General features: G+C 38.2%; 2 protein-coding genes and 1 pseudogene across 2 annotated transcripts; all 3 read right to left on the minus strand.

Annotated features, from left to right (window-relative positions):
• Positions 1-305: 305 nt before the first annotated feature.
• On the minus strand, positions 306-11,618 carry LOC148933151 (uncharacterized; annotated as a pseudogene).
• Positions 11,619-11,691: 73 nt separating this feature from the next.
• Positions 11,692-12,494, minus strand: LOC148933152 (uncharacterized). The gene is made up of 2 exons (XM_089059273.1): positions 12,235-12,494; positions 11,692-12,145 (listed from the first exon to the last, which is right to left on the minus strand). Exons 1-2 carry the CDS (start codon positions 12,492-12,494, stop codon positions 11,692-11,694), a joined length of 714 nt encoding a protein of 237 aa, XP_088915399.1.
• A 6,276-nt stretch (positions 12,495-18,770) lies between these two features.
• On the minus strand, positions 18,771-19,247 carry LOC148933153 (uncharacterized). Its single transcript, XM_089059278.1, has one exon. It carries the CDS (start codon positions 19,245-19,247, stop codon positions 18,771-18,773), a length of 477 nt encoding a protein of 158 aa, XP_088915404.1.
• Between the last annotated feature and the right edge of the window lie 1,360 nt (positions 19,248-20,607).

Here is a 20,607-nt window from a genome sequence, read left to right on the forward strand (position 1 = left end):
GTGTACCTGAACACTTCAAGTTGTTCAAAAACTCAACTGAATGTAGCGCAGCTAAACCACTCGATGTCAAATCTGAGTTAGCAATACTATCAAAGCTCAAATAAAGACGACCTTTAGACTGATCCAACGACATCATGAATCGATTAACCCGTTAACAATCTCCAACGTAGGAGCAAGTATAGCACGATCACGCAAACAACCGCTCAACTCTTCATGATTCATATAAGATGGATATATCTCGGAAACAATTGTTTTCAAATGATCACCAGAATCAGACAAAACAATGTCAGATGGAAGACCAATAGTCACTTCACCGTCATTTGATCCCCTATTGAAGCAACCCAAGAAGAAAATTCCTTCAAAAGTTCCGCTTCATCACATGATGCAGCACTCAACAGTCTCATATTTTTCGTAAGCCTCAATGTCTTGCAATAATTCCAAAGGTAAGAAGAGTTGATAACAGCATTCACAACATCTTGCCTACTACCCTTTGGAACAACAGGAAAGATTTGCCTAAAGTCACCACCAAAAACAATAGCTTTTCCACCAAATGGTTTCTGCATACTACCTTCATCACATACACGCATGATATATCTAAAAGTCCTATCGACAACTTCAATCGCATGTTTATGAACCATCGGAGTTTCATCCCATATGATAAGCTTAGCTCTAACAATGAGTTCAGCAAGCGCACTCCCAGGTTTTATGTTGCACATGGAATCTTCATCAACAATGATGGGAATCTTAAAGCGAGAATGAGTTGTTCTACCTCCAGACAACAACAAAGAATTATGCCACTGGATGCCACATTTAAAACAATTTCACCCCTCGAACGAATCCCGGCTGACAAAGACCTCCATATGAAAGTTTTACCAGTATCTCCATAACCATAGACAAAAAACATTCCTCCAGCATTTGAGTCAACGGATGACATAATAGTATCATGAACATGAAGTTGTTCATCAGTAAACTTAGAAAGAAAGTCCAAATGTTCTCTTCCCAAAGCTTCACAATCATAACACAACTCATCGCAAATTAATCTATTTTCAAACGTTTCAAAAAACTCAGATTTCGGATAAGGCATACCCTGGAAATCACGCAAACTTTTTCCAACATTTAACAACAACTTCTCAATCTCCGCCATAGCAAAATTTTGGACATCCTCGTCGCTCGGCAACAACCCTACAATAAATAGTAATTTATTATTTATTATTATACTAAACAAAATTATTTAAAATAGAATAAATTACAAAAAGTGAAATAACTTATATAAAAATTACCTGGAAGACTTCTCAATTTTCTTTGATTATACAAAACATCTTCAGATAAATATTTCCAACAACTTCGCCAAACAAAATCTGGTCTAGAACTAGATTCTGAAGTCAACAAACTAACAAATAGCAATCTTATGGAATGGGCAGAATGAAGGGACTGGCAGCGGAAGCGCGTGTCAATAAATCAATTACAAAATAATCAGATCTATTTAGCGGATTATTTAGACAAATTCTATTCGCGCAATTATCACACGTATCATGCTCATAACTCAAATAAATCATGCTTTGATTAATTGAAACCTAAAACATGCTTTTCTAAGGTTTAGCCATTATACCTTGATGATTCTCCAAACAATCGAAGATGGCTCGCGACTTCTCCACGTGAAGACTTTTAGTACAAAACCACAAATCTTATGTCTGGTTCCCGGACTGTAAACTGATATCAGGGTGGGCTGATCTCACCAGATTACTAGGACTTAAATAAAGAAGACATGAGAAATCCTTTTGCGAATTGGTGAAGAATTTGAAAAACTCCTCAGCTGGTGAGGGGAGGAATTTTCGAAAATTTGAGGGAAAAATAAGTGTTGTTTCTGTCTCCTTTATTCTCCTATTTATAATAAGTCACATATTGGGCCCAGACAGAGATCTATGGAAGGCTTTGGATATGGGCTCCTCCAATTAGCTTTTTGCTAATTAAATTAAACCCAATTTAATATAAGCTTAAAATTGGAATATTACGAGCAACCACTACAGAAGTAATACTGCACTCCCCATCCAAATCCGAAATTACAAGTACTTCGGGTTTCCAAAAATTAATATTTATTTCCCGCACTTAAGATAGAAACATCCATTAATTAATTATTGTCTGCTATGGACTTAATTAATTAATATCTTATTTATTCCAAGAGAGGACTCGGCAAGAAAATCTTATTTATTATTCACAGAGTAATTAAACTCCAACTAGCTAGGTTCCGAATAATAAAACCTTATTTCAAGCTTCTCTTGAGGATGTCATCAAACGAGACTCACCTCGCGCACGATTCAATATAATAGCAATCCTAGCACCGCTAGATATTAATCACCACTACCCAATATACGAGGCTTATTGGGTTGCGAAAAACCCGCACCATTTGGTAAGTCAAAGTAGTGCATAATCAATACCGTATGCTCAATGCTAACGTACATTGATTAAGAAATAATATACGAGACCTCGTCTTTCAGTAGATAGCATAAAGACTGTCTCGCTGTTAGATCCTTTCAGTGCTATACCACACCAACGTCATCTTATTTCAGTAAGGCTTAGAAATAATCGGACTGACATTGCAACCTTTCACGATAGGTAGTCTAAGCCTATCTAGGTTGTGAAATTATACTTTTTCTTTGTTTAGAACTGACCGTGTTACCTTAAAGTGAACGACGCCCACAACCGGTCTACTAAAACAAAGACTTAGACTTTGTTAAGTTACTTATACATTTAAACATGTTAATAAACATCCATTAAATGTAAAACATAACAACATTATAACAAAAATAATCTGTTTATTCCTTTGGAAAATAAAATAAGAGTTTCAACAGTATTCAATCACTCGAAAGGTGATTTCTAGTATACAAACTCTAACAATCTCCCACTTATACTCAAAACAGCTTTCGAGTATACAAAAAAATGTGCACTACGTCTAGTCTCCCACTTATACTGAAAGCGAGTTGAGGTCTCGAGCGAGTCGAACTCCCATCCTTTCTACATGGCGCTCGAACGGTTTTACCGCCAATGCCTTAGTAAAAGGATCTGCCAGGTTGTTCTCTGACGCAATCTTGACCACTTGTATGTCTCCTCTCTGCACTATATCTCTGATGATATGATATTTCCTTTCAATGTGTTTGCTCGCTTTGTGAGCTCTTGGTTCCTTCGAATTAGCCACAGCACCAGAATTGTCACAATAAATGGTAATGCTCTTGGGCAGATTCGTAACCACACCTAAGTCCATAAGGAAGTTCTTGAGCCATACAGCCTCTTTTGCAGCCTCCGAAGCGGCCACATATTCGGCTTCCATGGTAGAGTCCACAATGCATTTCTGCTTTACACTCTTCCAAATCACAGCTCCACCTCCTAAGGTGAACACATAACCTGAAGTAGATTTTCTCGAGTCTTGATCAGCTTGAAAGTCTGAATCAGTATACCCTATAGGACATAGCTCGCCTGCTTTGTAAACTAGAACATAGTCCTTAGTCCGTTTAAGGTACTTGAGTATGTTCTTTACTGCAGTCCAATGCCCTTGGCCAAGGTTTGATTGATATCTTGCTACCATGCCAACAGCAAAGCAAATATCAGGTCTTGTACAAAGCATAGCATACATGAGGCTACCAACTGCCGAAGCATATGGTATCCTTCTCATCTCAGCTATCTCAGTTGTCGTCTTAGGCGACATCTCTTGAGATAAATGAATGCCATGTCTAAAAGGCAAGAAACCTTTCTTGGCATCTTGCATGCTAAATCGGCTAAGTACAGTGTCGATGTAGGGTTCTTGGGATAAGCACAACATCCTTTTCTCACGATCCCTAAGGACCTTGATACCTAGGATGTGTCCCGCATCTCCCATATCCTTCATCTCGAACTGGTTTGATAACCAAGTTCGTACTGATGACAACATCTTTTTATTGTTTCCAATTAGAAGAATGTCATCTACATATAAAACTAAGAACACCACATTCCCTTTTTCTACCTTCTTGTACACGCAGCTCTCGTTAGGGCATTTATCGAATCCAAACTTATGAACAGTTTGATCGGAGCACTGATTCCATGATCTAGATGCTTGCTTGAGGCCATAAATGGCCCTCTTAAGCTTCCAAACCATGTGCTCTTTGCCCTTAACGGCATAACCCTCGGGTTGTTCCATGTAGATGGTCTCCTCAAGACTACCGTTCAAGAACGCAGTCTTAACGTCCATCTGCCACACATCCCAATCCATGTAAGCTGCTATAGACAAAAGAATCCGGATCGATTTGAGCATGGCCACTGGGGAGAAGGACTCATCGTAATCGACACCTTCCTTTTGGGTGTACTCCTTAGCCACTAGTCTTGCTTTAAAGACTTTAACTCGTCCATCGGGTCCACGTTTACGCTTATATATCCACTTGCTCCCAATGGCAGTACAACCTTCGGGTAGGATGGACAAATCGTAGACGTCTTTGTCTATCATAGATTGTAGTTCCGAGTCCATTGCTTTTACCCATTCGCAATGATCGGCATCCGCCTGCGCCTCTGCAAAGTTCCAGGGGTCTAGTACATTGCTATCCGAGGAGTGATCCATAGATTCTCCCAAACCAATGTACCTTTTGGGCTCATGAGAGACCCTCCCACTGCGGCGCGACACTACAACATTAGGTGTATGAGTTGAAGGTTCGGGAATAGGTTGTACGTTTGGTACTTGTTCTTGGTTAATGGAACTTGTGACTGAAGTGAGCTCTTCAAGAGCTACCTCACTGCTGGGTTTATGATTCATAACAAAGTCTTCCTCTAAGAATGTCGCGTGAGTACTCACAATGACTTTCTTGTCTCGGAGACTATAGAATTCGTAAGCTTTCGAACCTTTGGGGTACCCTATAAACAAACATACCTCTGTCCTTGAGCCCAGCTTAGTTGGATCCTTTTCCAAAACATGAGTTGGACACCCCCATATCTTGAGATGTTCTAGATTGGGCTTTCGCCCAGTCCACAACTCATATGGAGTGGCAGGAACAGATTTTGTTGGTAAATTGTCTAAAATATGACTTGCAGAAAGCAAGGCATGTCCCCAAAACGAAATGGGCAGTCGTGCATAACTCATCATCGATCGGACCATGTTTAACAAGGTCCTATTCCTTCTTTCAGCTACGCCATTCTGCTGGGGTGTGCCCGGCGCAGTCGTTTGGGATTCAATTCCCTCTACTGATAAGTAGTCCAAAAACTCGGCACTGAGGTATTCGCCTCCGCGATCAGATCGCAGGCTCTTGATACGTTTTCCATGATGCGTCTCCGCATAAGCCTTAAACTCCTTGAACTTGTCAAAAGCTTCAGACTTAAAGCGCATCAAATAAACATATCCGACTTTCGAGTAATCATCAATAAAAGTGATGAAATAGCGAAAGCCGCCTCTTGCCTCGGTTGACATTAGTCCACACACATCAGTATGAACGAGTTCTAGTGCTTCCTTGGCCCTATTACCTTTCACCCTAAAAGGTCTCTTAGTCATCTTGCCTTCCAAGCAGGATTCACACGTAGAAAAAGTCTCTGTGTCTAGACCTCTTAAGAGGTCTTGGTCCACAAGAGTTTGAATCCTTCTTTGGTTGGCATGACCAAGTCTTAGGTGCCATAAGTACGTTTCGTTCATTGAACTTGAAGGTTGTTTTCTTTTCTTTGAAACTTTCGATGCATTATTGAGTTCTAATTTGCGATTATTAAATTGTGTAGATATGATTGTGTACAGATTGTTTTCCATGATACCACGACAAATATAAGAACCATCTTTCTTAATAACACAACTGTCATTGAAAGAAATCGAATATCCATCAAAAACCAATTTAGAAACTGAAATTAAATTTCTTCTAAAAGAAGGTATCAACAAAACATTCTTCAAAACCAAAAATCTATCACTACTAAAACGCAAATCAACGTCTCCCACTGCAACGGCCGCCACTTTAGTAGCGTCGCCCAGCTGGACTTCAATCTCACCATCATATAGCCGTCTTGTCACCTGCATTAAGTCAGGATCAAAACAAATATGATCAGTTGCTCCAGTGTCAATAACCCAAGTATGAGATGAAGTCGAAGCTAAACAAGATTCAACAACAAAAGCTTGGTGCATACCTGTAGCCTTGCCCTTTTTAGGGCAGTCTGGCTTCCAATGCCCCTTCTCTCCACGCTTGAAACACTTTCCGGTTTGCTTCTTTCCCGACCTCCTCTTTTTCTTTCCCTTAGCCTCCTTAGGTGCGATCTGGTTTGTCACTTTCTTCTTTCCTGCGCCAGGCCTAGGGCCAGAGGAACGATGTGACGTACTAACCATCGCAGCCTTAGCTTGGTTCATGAGATCCTCTGCTGACTGAAGTTCAGTCAACAGCTCAGCCAAGGTGTAATTCCTTTTGTTCATCTCAAAGTTGAGCTTGAACTGCTGGAAGCTAGGGGGCAGACTCTGAAGGATGATAGTAACTTGGGACTCGGCATCAATGACGCCTCCCAAAACCTCAATTTGATTGAGGTGGCTCATCATCTCAAGGACATGGTCCCTTACAGACGAGCCTTCCTTCATAGTCTTGCACATGATACTCCGAAAGGCCTGAGACTTAGCCGTTTGATTCTGAGTACCAAAGAGATTTGTGAGATTTTCCATGATCTCGGTGGCAGTTGCCATGGCGGCATGCTGATGTCTAAGCACGGTTGACATGGAGGCCAACATATAACACTTAGCCATCTCATTCGCCTTATGCCACCGTCTATGGGAATCCCGCACTGCCTGCGCGGCGTTAGCCGCCGGCACACGTGGTCGAGGTGTTGTGAGCACAAACTTGTACTCATCAGCAGTGAGAACGATGTCCAAATTTTGTTTCCATTCTATGTAATTTTGGCCCTCGAGTTTGTTTTCCTTAAGTATTGCAGAAAGAGGATTGAGTGACATGTTGACGATTTAGTTTGCACTGCAAAACAGAATATTTACTATTTGTTATAAACTTATGTGATCAAATTGAGTAGATTAACCATAAAACTTTTCAAATTCTCACAACTGTAAAATTAAAATTTTGTACCCTCAAGCAGAGGTCAATACGCATTAAAATTTTAAAATTTTTACTGGTCACAACACCGACGAATAGTCCAGAGACCGCAGCACGGCATGGCCGCCAAATGTTGCCTAAGCACGACCATCAGATTTAGCATTACAGAATCTCGTTTCTACAACACACTCCCATAACAATGCTCATGCGTTGATAACAAGACCAAGCTATCTCCTAAATTCTGTTTGAACTTCTGAAACTTGTAATTTCTTAGGATTATTGTCCCCACAGCATGGGTGGCGATAATATTGGAAATCACTTTCTAGTTCACACTATTTATATTTGAGAAGTCCACCTATATGAACTCGCTATTTCTTAGGATTATTGTCCCCACAGCATGGGTGGCGATAAGATTCAGAAATTAGCTTCATAAGTTGCAGACCAATCGATTGAGACCATATACAAACTTAGTTCGTAATTATCGATTAGATATTTTAGTTATGGTTTTTCATTAATTATCCTTAGCTTTAGTGCAGATTAAAGGCCTAATTAAATTCTGTTGGTATTAAATTGACTGGATAATTAAATCTTTTATCAATCTCTTTATATCTTATTAAAGGATAATATATTAATTACTAAAGTTTAGATAAACTTAAATTAATTCCTTATCAAGATTAGGAAGAGAATAATATATTATTATTTAATGATATCCTACATATCTATCCTTATTAGGATTCTAGATATATATAATATAATTTAGGAAACTATTTAATTATTCTCATCTATATCATCTAGGATATAAAATATTCATAGATATAGAAAATAATCAAAATATTCCTAAAATCTAGAGAAATCTTCCCAAAATATTTTATTTCAATTAAATAATAATATTTTAATGATATCTTTTAATTTAGGAATTAAATAATCATTAAAATTATATTTCATCGTTATCCCGTCGCACGAGGTTTGCACGTACGACGAACGTCGAAATATTCCGAAGACAATCCGCCGGGACGGCGATTTCGCCGCCCAGCCTGCTCCGGCAGCCCGCGCGACGCGCGGCTGCTTCCAGTTCTCCCACTACGGCGCTTAACGCGCCGCCTATCTCCCTCTGTCGCCGTCGCCGATCGCGCGGCATGCACCGCGCTCCCCCGGCGTCGATTCTCCTCCGACGGCGCTGCATCCCAAGCCAGCGTCGATCGCGCAAGGCGGCGAAGCTCTCGGCTTAGCGTCGCTCATCCCGGATTCCGATTAGGGTTAGGCTAGGGTTAGGGTTTTAACGCGGCGGAGAGACAGCCGCTGCTCTCGGACGAGCAGCGAGCTCCGCCCCTCACCGCCGCCGTCGATCGCCGTTCGAACTTGGAGAGACCTGCGCGGTCTCGCCGGCGGCGCGGACGAGCCCTCGCTCGTTTTCGCGTCGCCGGGTGATCACGCCCTAGCTCCCACTCGATTGGTGCCCGTGCTCGGAGACTGCCGGAGCTGGTGGTCATGCCGGCGGCACACACGAGGCCTCTCTCGTTCGTGTGTCTCCGGTCGATCACCCTCCAATCTCCCACTCGCTCGACAACCCTGTTTTGGATCGCATGTCGCGCGAGCGCCGACGAATCGCACGTCTCGTGCGTTCCAATAATTTGAGTTCTTTGTTTCGATAGTTCTTGAGTTCATCATGCATAAAATATAACAACTAAAAACAAGAACATGCTTCGAACACAAATACGCATGCATACATGAATTTCTACGGTTTAGCCATTATACCTTGATGATTCTCCAAAGAATCGAAGATGGTTCGCGACTTCTCCACGTGAAGACTTTTAGTACAAAACCACAAATCTTCTGTCTGGTTCCCGGACTGTAAACTGATATCAGGGTGGGCTGATCTCACCAGATTACTAGGACTTAAATAAAGAAGACAGGAGAAATCCTTTTGCGAATTGGTGAAGAATTCGAAAAACTCCTCAGCTGGTGAGGGGGGGAATTTTCGAAAATTTGAGGGAAAAATAAGTGTTGTTTTTGTCTCCTTTATTCTGCTATTTATAATAAGTCACATATTGGGCCCAGACAGGTATCTATGGAAGGCTTTGGATATGGGCTCCTCCAATTAGCTTTTTACTAATTAAATTAAACCTAATTTAATATAAGCTTAAAATTGGAATATTACGAGCAGCCACTACAGAAGTAATACTGCACTCCCCATCCAAATCCGAAATTACAAGTACTTCGGGTTTCCAAAAATTAATATTTATTTCCCGCACTTAAGATAGAAACATCCATTAATTAATTATTGTCTGTTATGGACTTAATTAATTAATATCTTATTTATTCCAAGAGAGGACTCAGCAAGAAAATCTTATTTATTATTCATAGAGTAATTAAACTCCAACTAGCTAGGTTCCGAATAATAAAACCTTATTTCAAGCTTCTCTTGAGTATGTCATCAAACGAGACTCACCTCGCGCACGATTCAATATAATAGCAATCCTAGCACCGCTAGATATTAATCACCACTACCCAATATACCAGGCTTATTGGGTTGCGAAAAACCCGCACCATTTGGTAAGTCAAAGTAGTGCATAATCAATACCATATGCTCAATTCTAACGTACATTGATTAATAAATAATATACGAGACCTTTTCTTTCAGTAGATAGCATAAAGACTGTCTCGCTGTTAGATCCTTCCAGTGCTATACCACACCAACGTCATCTTATTTCAGTAAGGCTTAGAAATAATCGGACTGACATTGCAACCTTTCACGATAGGTAGTCTAAGCCTATCTAGGTTGTGAAATTATACTTTTTCTTTGTTTAGAACTGACCGTGTTACCTTAAAGTGAACGACGCCCACAACCGGTCTACTAAAACAAAGACTTAGACTTTGTTAAGTTACTTATACATTTAAACATGTTAATAAACATCCATTAAATGTAAAACATAACAACATTATAACAAAAATAATTTGTTTATTCCTTTGGAAAATAAAATAAGAGTTTCAACAGTATTCAATCACTCGAAAGGTGATTTCTAGTATACAAACTCTAACACAGAAAACCAAAATGATGCCTCAATAATGCCATCAACATATTCCTTATCATCGTCCAACAATCCTAAAGCAAAACAGGCATCTCGGAATGTATCATACTGAACAACATTCACCCAAATCCTAATGACTTCATACGATGTAGCTCCTCTAACAATGTTCAATAAACATCTCAAATAATAGATATCACTAGAACCAGGAGGAACATAAAACAACCTCCCAATGGAGAAACGTTGCTTTCTAGGTTGCCAATGATATGTTTTCCAAACAAATTTGGTAGGAAATTCACCATAAGTGAGATCACGACCCTCGGAATAAATCTTATTTGCATCCATCCAACCCAAAAACTTACTCTAATGAATTGTATTCTGGTTCAAAACATTATCCAATCGGTCTCTCTCATCAAATAAAATGCTCTGCTCATTAGGAAGGTGAAAACTTAGTCTTTCAACAGACGGATCCTTATACTGAACCTCAAATCCCAAAATTCTCTAAGCAGATTCACATGACGAAATATATCTGCAATCATAGTACAAACTAATTTCATCCTGTACTTTATTAGAAACCATTTGGGCCAGACTGGAAAAAAGATGTAGTCACGCGATCATGACCTTTATTTATGTACTTAAACAAATACTTGATGGATCGCGATTGATTGCACCACTCGACATTTACGTGGCCACCATATTTCATAAGTAGTGCACGATTGTGTGGAACAATGTATCTATTATCCAAGGGAACCCCATCTTTCATAATAACATGACCACTGTCTCTACGTCCGTAAACAGGATAACCTTCATCATCAAACGTTGTAGCAACTACAAATTTTTTCGGAAAGTATTTTGAACATCTTCCATTCCGCATGCAAGGAGAAGATTTTCGAACAACACCACATGGACCATGCACCATATAATTTTGCACATTCTTAAAATAGCCCGGATCAGATACTGGATCATGAATCTTAGCAGAAATAATCTTATCAATACGTTGGGCCCGAGGTTGTTTATCCTCATTGCTTAAAAAAAGCAAAATGTGTGAATGAGGCAAACCACGCTTCTGAAACTCAATTGTATACACCACTGCAAAAAATTTACACAAAACATTTATCAAAATACTAAACTATAAACTTAAAATATAGACCTAAAAAATATTCAATAAATGTTATCAAACATGCTTTCATATCTCTGAAATTTTTTTGGTTTTAAGATCTCTAACAAAACTATCCAACTTTACTTTAAAAATCTTACACACAATATCAGGACGATCATCTGATTTTAAGCCCCTGGCTGAAAGAAATCTAACAATCTCTGGCCACTTTGGATTACTCGTAAAGGTGATAAACAAAGATGGGTAACCAACCCATCTACATATGGCCATGACATCTTGGTAATTCTGGATCATATATCTTGCACCACCTACAAAACTGGATGGCAAAATGATTCGTTTGCCATGCATAGAACCATCTGTATCACCTCGAAGTACAGCCTCTGCCAAACCACTATACATTTCAGCACGCAATTTTTTCTGCTGTGTTCTGACAAACAATAAGCGTCCAGTCTCAACCATGGTATAAGCATCAACAACAAATTGTTGGAATAATCGCCGACCGTACAAAATAACAGAACACTCATCCAGCCTATCATGCAATCGGTATGAAAAAAAACTCTTTTGGGCTAACTCTCTTTCTATTGCCCGAAGAAGTGCCAGATCCTGATAAACCAATCTTTTCACTATATTGATCCTCGCCGTAAGCAAAAAGCAAAGGATAATGTAGTGCAAGATAAGAAGGATGCAATTCATCAATACGCTGCAATCGACCAGATCTATTTTCAACAATAATATCCCTATCACCCAAGGCTTCATCAAAATCACCAACCACAAGAACAGCAATCTCAGAAACAGTAGGTAGGTTATAAGTCATACCATCCCTACCTCTCTTGCCAAGCAACCTTAAACTCACATTCAGGAGATTTTCTTGATTAAGTTTTTCCTTTACCATTCGGAATGTTTTGACTAAAACATTTTCTTCATCCAACATTTTTTGCAGATCAAACACTATTTCCGTATGAAGATTATTGACCACACTATTCCCCCTGAAAAATTATATTCAAATCAAAACAAATTTTAAAAAATTTAAACAATATAATCTATACAAATTAGGTCCCAAAAAAATTAACAATGCATCACCGACTTTATTCTATTGTTTATCTCATTTTCCGTATCATAAATGTACAGCTGAGCAAACTTCGGGTCGCAGCCAACTTCTGGCAGTAAACTACCCATTAAATGGTAATTTTGCCCATGCAAACGAAATACAGGTGGAGAATTACCAGTATTCACGCTATTATCAACCTTACCACCCAATGACGTAAATCCAAACATCGAATTATATGACCGAATATTTTTCAAATAGTGAGAACTCTTTGAGTTATTAGAGAACATCAAAAGAGACAACACTTGAGGCGGAGGTAACATATTAGGAATCTTGATGTTCCCATTCATACAACAACCTGAATATCTTGGATTATGCACATTACTTGGTTTGCCAATACGTTCCTCAAACCCAAAAAAAGCACCACAAACACCATCATCAATGTCTCAATATTCTACAAAATAAAAAATCTTCTTTTAATAAAATAGAAATATATTAAAAATTAGAACTAAAGAGAATTTAAAAATAATTTTCAAAAATAAACCATCAGCGATAAATATTAAATATTTTTTTTCAGGAGTTACAAATTTAATACCTCCGTCATGATTTACAACAGACAAACAAATGATACTTTCAGATCCCGTGAGCAAAGAAGCTTGATCAACCTCAATACCACTCATAGCTATAGAACTTTGAATAGATTCACCAACATTGGCTACAAATAATGAGAGCAAAAAAAATGATTAGCTACGTTATAACAACGTAGTGTAAATAATTAAATTTATGATGGACTAAACTAACATAATATTTTAAAAAATAAAGAAAAAGACTAATTTCCACAAATATAATAAGACAACTAAAATATAGAACCCTGTAGATAACAAATAATACCATTCAATAATGGCAAAAAATTCGTAAATAAATGTTAAAATATTGAAAAAATAATTTTACAATTTTAATCCTGATAATGATACGAATAACACTAAGGACCCGTTTGATAAGCTAGTAATGTCTAGATATAGATATTTATATGGACATTCCAAGTGTTTGATATCATATTTAAGTTACCATCTCGGCCCTTGTTTTATCTCCATGGCCCATCCGAGCCCGCAGATTTGCCCTCAAAATATAGTGATATGTATCTCACAAATTTGGTTGGATAGCATATCTCCCTCATTTTGTTTACCTAGAAAAGAAAAAATTTCTCTTTCGTACCCTTGCGTCAATATTCAACCTATACTCCAAGAAATTTTACGTCAATTCTTCCTCCAAGTAAAATCTGTATCAACTCTTCCTCCAAGTAATTCTGTGTCAAAATAATGAACAAGCAAATCCAAAATCAATTGCCAAAATTTCCATTCGGTGCTCATTCATCACCAAATCTTTCTCTCTTTTTTTTATAATAGTGAAATTCTCTGTAACTTATTCAATTTGTTGCCTTCTTGTGATGATATTATTTTTATAATAGTGAAATTATCTGTGAGTTATTTTGGAACAATTTTTTTCTCATGGGTTTTTGAAGAGTTCTGTTTGTGGTTTATAAACCCAATTGTGTTGTGTTTAAGAGTTTCTCACAAGTGAAGTGAACTCATTATCTTCCTCCCACAGTTGTGTTGTGCACTACTCTATTTCTTTGTGCAAATATTAAGCATTACTTATTCAATAATTTTGTTATCTCGTTTGTTTTTGTATTCACCAACAATCTATTGTGCGTAATTCAGGAATATGATGATTGCCATTTAAAAACTTATCATAGTAAATTTTTGTAATTTTGTATAGATCTACCTTATATGTTTGAGAAGTTAAATCATTTAAAAGAGAATTTCTGTCCAATATATAGGCGGATTATGGAAATAAGATTTAATTAGGTCAATGCTCACATGCGAGGACAATTTAGAAAATAATTGAATTTAACTAGGAAAAATTTGTCCTTGCATATTTATTTCTGATTTCATAACTTTCCTATCAAACAAAGTGGGCTTATTAGAAAAAAATTAAATAGGATATCAAACGTGTGTTATTAAAATCATATCTTTCCCTAACTTGGTCCTAAATCTTGGTCACTAACTAATCTAGGCATATCTATAGTTGGACAAAATTGATGTCCAAATAATTCAAAAAAAAAAAAAACTTAGGCAACCGATTGCAACACAACACATTTCAAAAATCTTTATCCCAATCTAAATTAAATAACAACCCAATTATTAATAGAGAAAAGCCCAAAACAAATAAAAAGGCCCAAAAATTTTACCTCTAAATTTAATACAAATACTTTATCGATATCAATTCATGTTAATATTTATATTAATAATCTTAATAGATAATTGAAATTTAATTAAACATAACATTTTACTTAATAAAATAATGAGTAAAGGCCAAATGTGATCCCTAACATATGGCCGTTTTATCAATTTGGTCCTTAACATTATCTTTTTGATTATTTGGTCCCTCACAAATAAACTCGGATCCGAATCGGTCCTCACTTAACAGAACCGTCAAAAAATAGACGGTGATTGCAATTTGACTATATTAAATTACTAATGGTGATTAATTATACCTAATTATAATTCTTAATTCCTATTAAATTACAAATTATTCATTTCATTTTGCAACTGATTCTATCTTTTTTCCAATTTTGCTAATAGGAAAATAGGAAAAGAATTATAATTAGGTATAATTAATTACCATTAGTAATTTAATATAGTCAAATTGCGGTCATCGTCTATTTTTTGACGGTTCTGTTAAGTGTGGACCGATTCGGGTCCAAGTTTATTTGTGAGGGACCAAATAATCAAAAAGATAATGTTAAGGACCAAATTGATAAAACGGCCATATGTTAGGGACCACATTTGGCCTTTACTCTAAAATAAATCTTTTCATTTATGTTCGCTCTCTCTCTCCCTCTCGACGGAAACCCTACATCGCCGCCTCCATCTTCGTCCGCCAATGCGACCCCGACCACCTCCGCCACAGCAAAATTCCGACAAACAGAAACCCAAATCCCTACAACATAATCCCCAACCATATAAATTCTAGATAGCACAGATATTTACCCCAATCGCAGAGAATGAACATACCAAATCTGAAAATTATGAAGAACGAAGATCGGCGGAAATGAAGCTAATATGATATCGATCGAGGATAGAGAAGCAAGAACTTAGGCACAATCGACGGAATCTACAATGAAATCGCTGAAAGACCGATGGATATCAACGATTCAAGGTAATTCAAAATTAAGCAAAAACCCTTAGATAGTAGATTTCTCTACACGTTCTCACAAGTTAGACAAAATTTATGCAGCAATTACGCAGATTAGATTCCAATTTTGAACGGTATTGAGGTTTCTGAGGAAGAAAAGAAGAAGGGTGATGTGGTTTTAGCTCAATCTTAGCTGAAACTCACAATATCACCGATCGGCACCGATCAAACAATGCGCAATAGATCAACTTCACACGAAATAGAACTCACAATAACGAATGATAGGAATAGAAGAGGATTTTGATTGAATATAAGAAGTAACAATACAATGGGAAAGAGAATTGAACGAGAGAACTGCTTCGGATCTACGATCCTTGGCCTATGACAATCACACAAATAACATGCCTAGAAAGGTGATGACCCGATCCTTTTATAGTTGCCAACGTGTTTCTCGCCACCTCACGCGTCCATGCTATTCACGTGCACTTAGCCACCTCATCATAACCGCCTTGCCAGCTCATTCCAACCGTCTGCCACCTCACACCACCAACCGCCTTGCCAGCTCATCACCACCAACGGCCTTATTCCATCCTTGCCTCGTTTATTAAGTACTCAACTTCTTACTCTTACGTTGCATGCCGTGTTAGCTTTGGTATACTGAAAAGCATGTTTCGAGCAAGTTTCGCTCGAATAGAATCTTGCTTGTATACGTAAAACTCTACAATTCACTTTTAACCCGATTCAGTATTATTCGAGCAGTTTCGCACGAATAGAATCAGTATCTTTGCAAGTGTAAATGTGGATCTCAAATGGCTAGACAATGACAATGGGTTATGCCCAAAGAGAATTATCTTCTCGCTATCGTTGTGCCAGGATTTATTCGATCATATTGTCTATTAGAACTTACATAAATTAGAATGTATGTATTATGATTGTCAAGACAGCCTTCTATAAATAGAAGTCTTGAGGAAATCATCTACTAGAACATTCTAATGGATATGTAATTAAGGGCAAGAAACGCATGATTGGAAGCTAATATAGACCTTCGTGGTCTTAGGCTAGCATCTAAATTGGTTTAAGAGAAACTAAATACATTCTTAGCATCTAAGTCCTTTTAAGATTGCTAGAAAGAATGTTGAGATTCTCTTAGGAATCCTATATCTACACATTGCTTGGAACATTTTAGCATTAGAAATTCCATGAAAAGGTTTATACCTTTCAAGATGGAATTGTCTTGTCTCTAGTCAAGTGTCGTTTGACGCTTGGTGAGATCAAGGATAATGAGACTAGTTTCGGAGATAGTTGTCTCATGTATGCTATAATGTGTACTAAGTTTGATATTAGTTGTGCTTATGCATGAAAAGTATATATCATATTAACCATGGCAAAGGACTTTGATTGAGGTAAAGCGTATACCATAGTGCTTGAGAAAGACTAATTGTTATATTCTAGTTTACCAGTCATTCATGTAATGTCCTTGGGGTTACACTGACTTAGTTTTATGACTAATCAGTGATCGAGTAAGTCATCCTCTGAAAATGTGTTTACCTTAGGAGTATCTTCCTAATAGCTTTAATCGTAAGTTTGAGTATGCCTATGAGTATTACGTTTGGTTGTGATTACTCTAGTGAAGGCTAACTCAAGGGACACACGAGCTAATAAAGCTAAGCAATCAAATAGAGAGATGAAATTAATTAAAAGATCAAGTACTCAGCAAAGACATTATGGTGGAAAAGATATGATCAGAGAACAACCAAGCAGATTATTCACATAAAATGCCTTTGTGGCAGCATGTTCAAACATGATGTGAAATGAATGGTGGTTCGATGTATCTAGTACCAATACCTGCTTTGTGTATAAGTGGGAGAGTTTTTGGCAGTGGGTATACTTGAAAGCATGTTTTGAGTATAAGTGGGAGATTGGTAGGTTTGGTATACTGAAAAGCATGTTTCGAGCAAGTTTCGCTCGAATAGAATCTTGCTTGTATACGTAAAACTCTACAATTCACTTTTAACCCGATTCCGTATTATTCGAGCAGTTTCGCACGAATAGAATCAGTATATTATTACATTGTGTTTGCTTGTGCATTTATAAGATGTTTTATAAACATTTAAATGTATAAGAAGCAAACAAAGTCTAAGTCTTTTGCTTAGTAGACTGGTTGTGGGCGTCGTCCATTTTAAGGTAACACAGTCGGTTCTATGCAATGCTTTGCAAAAGAAAAAGAAGAATTTCACAACCCAGATAGGCTTAGATTACCTATCGTGAAAGGTTGCAATGTCAGTCCGATTATTTCTAAGCCTTATTGAAATAAGATGACGTTGGTGTGGTATAGCACTGAATGGATCTAACAGCAAGACGTGTCTTTATGCTATCTACTGAAATACTAAGTTTTGATAAATACTATTTCTTAATCTACATACGTTAGAATTGAGCATACGGTATTGATTATGCACTACTTTGACTTACCAAATGGTGCGGGTTTTTTGCAACCCAATAATCCTGATATATTGGGTAGTGGTGATTCATATCTAGCGGTGCTAGGATTGCTATTATGTTGAATCGTGCGCGAGGTGAGTCTCGTTTGATAATGTCCCCAAGAGGAGCTTGAACAAGGTTTTATTATTCGGAAAACTGGCCAGTTGGAGTTTTATTACTCTATGAATAATAAATAAGTGTTTTTGCTAAGTCCACTCTTGGAATTAATAAGATTTTAATTAATTAAGTCCATACCAGACATTAATTAATTAATGAATATTTATATCTTAAGCGCGGAAAATAAATAATATAAATAATGGAAACCCGGATTACTTGTAATTTTGGATTTGGATGGGGAGTGCAATATTACTTCAGTAGTGGCTGCTCGTAATATTCCAATATAAGCTTTTATTAAATTGTGGGTTCAATTTAATTAGTAAAAAGCTAATTGGGCGAGCCCATATCCAAAACCTTCCATAGATCCCTGTCTGGGCCCAAAAGGAACTTGCACCACACCGCATGCAAAGAAAGCTGCAGGTTATAGCTTCCTCAGATTCCTCATCTAGCTGTTCCTCCATACCTTCCTCTATACCCTCTGTTTCACCACCCTTCATGTGCATCACATACGATCTACGTTTGCTACAATGGTGATTTGGAGTAAACTTTTCCTTACACCAGAAACACTCCCCCTTAGCCCTCTTTTCATCCATCTCTTCAGGAGTAAGGTTGTGATGATTCCTAGCTCCCCCAAACCTAGTGTTCCCTCGATTTCCTCTAGAATTTCCACCACCACTCGGTTTATAGTTAGTGGAGGTTACCACCAACGTTTTGGAATTAGAGTAATAGCTGCTAGAATTCTGATTATTACTATAAACCCTAAACCCTAAACCCTAAACCCTAGAATTCTGATTATTACTATAATTCCCCTTAGATTTGCCTCCTAGAGCCTTAACTGTTATCTCTTGCAACTTAGCTAGAGAAAAAGCTTCAGCTAAGCATTTCGGTTTAAACATGCGTACAGGCATTTGAAGCTCATCAAGTAATCCAGATAGAAAGAAGCTAAGTGCTTGATCCTCACGAATTCCAGTTCTAGGATAAATTTCATCAAATTGATCCATATAAGATTGGAGAGTACCTGTTTGTTTCAGATTTCGAAGATCAGCCAGAGGATCTTTGTATGCATGCGCTCCAAACCTTGCTCCTAGCGCAGCAACATAGCACTTCCAATCCGCATACGCCGCATCACCTTGTAGGCTAGCAAAACCACGATGCCACTGTAATGCTTTTCCTTCGAAGTGAATAGCGGCTACTCTCACCCGATCCTTGATCGGTACCTTCGCCACTTCAAAGAAGAACTCGGATCTCATCACCCAGCCTTCAAAGCCTTCTCCATCGAATTTAGGGAATTCGTACCGTGTTGATCTCCATAAATCCTCCTTCGTTTCACCTAGATCCACCACAACTTCCTTCGATTTTCCACTACCTTCTCCTTCTTCCTTTTTCAGCGTATTTGCTGATTTTGTATGTTGATCGCAGCAATAGCTTCCATAATTCCTTCCAATTGTTAGAAAATAAAAAATATATTAGCTTGGAGATCAAGAAATGTATTAGCTTGGAGGAGAAGAAACATATTAGCTTAGAGGCTAAGAAATACATTAGCTTGGTGCCCAAGAATACTTGGAGCACAAGTTTTGTAATACCCTATATAAGGGTGCCATATTATTGAAGAAATCAATCAAGCCATACACAAATATTCTAGTCTATGCCATTTAACATAGCATCAGAGCCAACGATTCTGAGAGCTCAGAAACCAAATCATCATCGTTCATAAACCTTTCCCGAACCTTTCAGCCAAAACTTTAAAAAAAAAAAAAAACCATCTCAGATCCGGAAAAAGAAATCACCGGCGGCCATAACACATCCGAAGCAGATGAGTTTGCACGCCTCTTTTCAAATTTTATGCGCAACAGCTTTGCGAATAACCAACCCCAACCAAACCAATTGATTGAAGCCAACAAACCAGAAAACACCACACCATACAGAGTTGATTCTCATCCTCTGATAGTAGGGATGAAACTCAACGGAGAAAATTATCCGGTATGGTCGGTCCTTATGAGAAACTCCATCAGTGGACGCGGGATGATATCCCACATCACCGGAGTTCCACCCCCACCGGCGAGGACAGATCCGATGTTTGCACAGTGGCAGCAAGCCGATCACTGTGTATTCACTTGGTTAGTCCAAAACCTCGAGACAAAGCTGATCAGCCGAGTCACGCAACAGCCGACGGCGAAGCACATATGGGATAGCTTAGCCGTGACATACGCAAGTGGCGGAGATGCAATCCAAATCTACGATTTGTATCGTAGAGCGAGCACCCTGAAACAAGGAAACGACACATTAGAGGATGTGTGGAATTCTCTAAATGAGATATGGACTGCAGTTGATCTCAAAAAGCCGAATAGGATGGAGTATCCGCCAGACATTGATCGACACAATGAAGACACCCAAAACATGAGGTTATACCAATTCCTCACTACCATAAGTGAGAAATATGAACATACAAAGATGGAGATTTTGAAGACAAAACCACTTCCCTCGCCCAATCAGGCATACAACATGGTGAAACGGGAAGACATTCGAACCAGCGTCCTTCGCGCCTCGGAGGATAAAACACAGGGAGATGGAATTGGAGTAGGGTTGTTCACGGCGAGAGACCGAGGGAGG

This window comes from Salvia hispanica, chromosome 1 (assembly GCF_029641045.1).
Source record: "Salvia hispanica isolate PSC_SH4W2 chromosome 1, Shi_PSC_v1, whole genome shotgun sequence".
In the NCBI taxonomy this organism is placed as follows: domain Eukaryota; kingdom Viridiplantae; phylum Streptophyta; class Magnoliopsida; order Lamiales; family Lamiaceae; genus Salvia; species Salvia hispanica.

Bases quoted from the DNA above. Each gene is read 5' to 3' on its own strand.
- LOC148933152 (XM_089059273.1), bottom strand. From the start codon at position 12,494: ATGTTCTCTAATAACTCAAAGAGTTCTCACTATTTGAAAAATATTCGG. The intron at 12,146-12,234 runs GCATTGTTAATT...ATAATTTTTCAG, and splicing joins AATAGAATAAAGTCGGTGAT to GGGGAATAGTGTGGTCAATA.
- LOC148933153 (XM_089059278.1), bottom strand. From the start codon at position 19,247: ATGAGATCCGAGTTCTTCTTTGAAGTGGCGAAGGTACCGATCAAGGAT.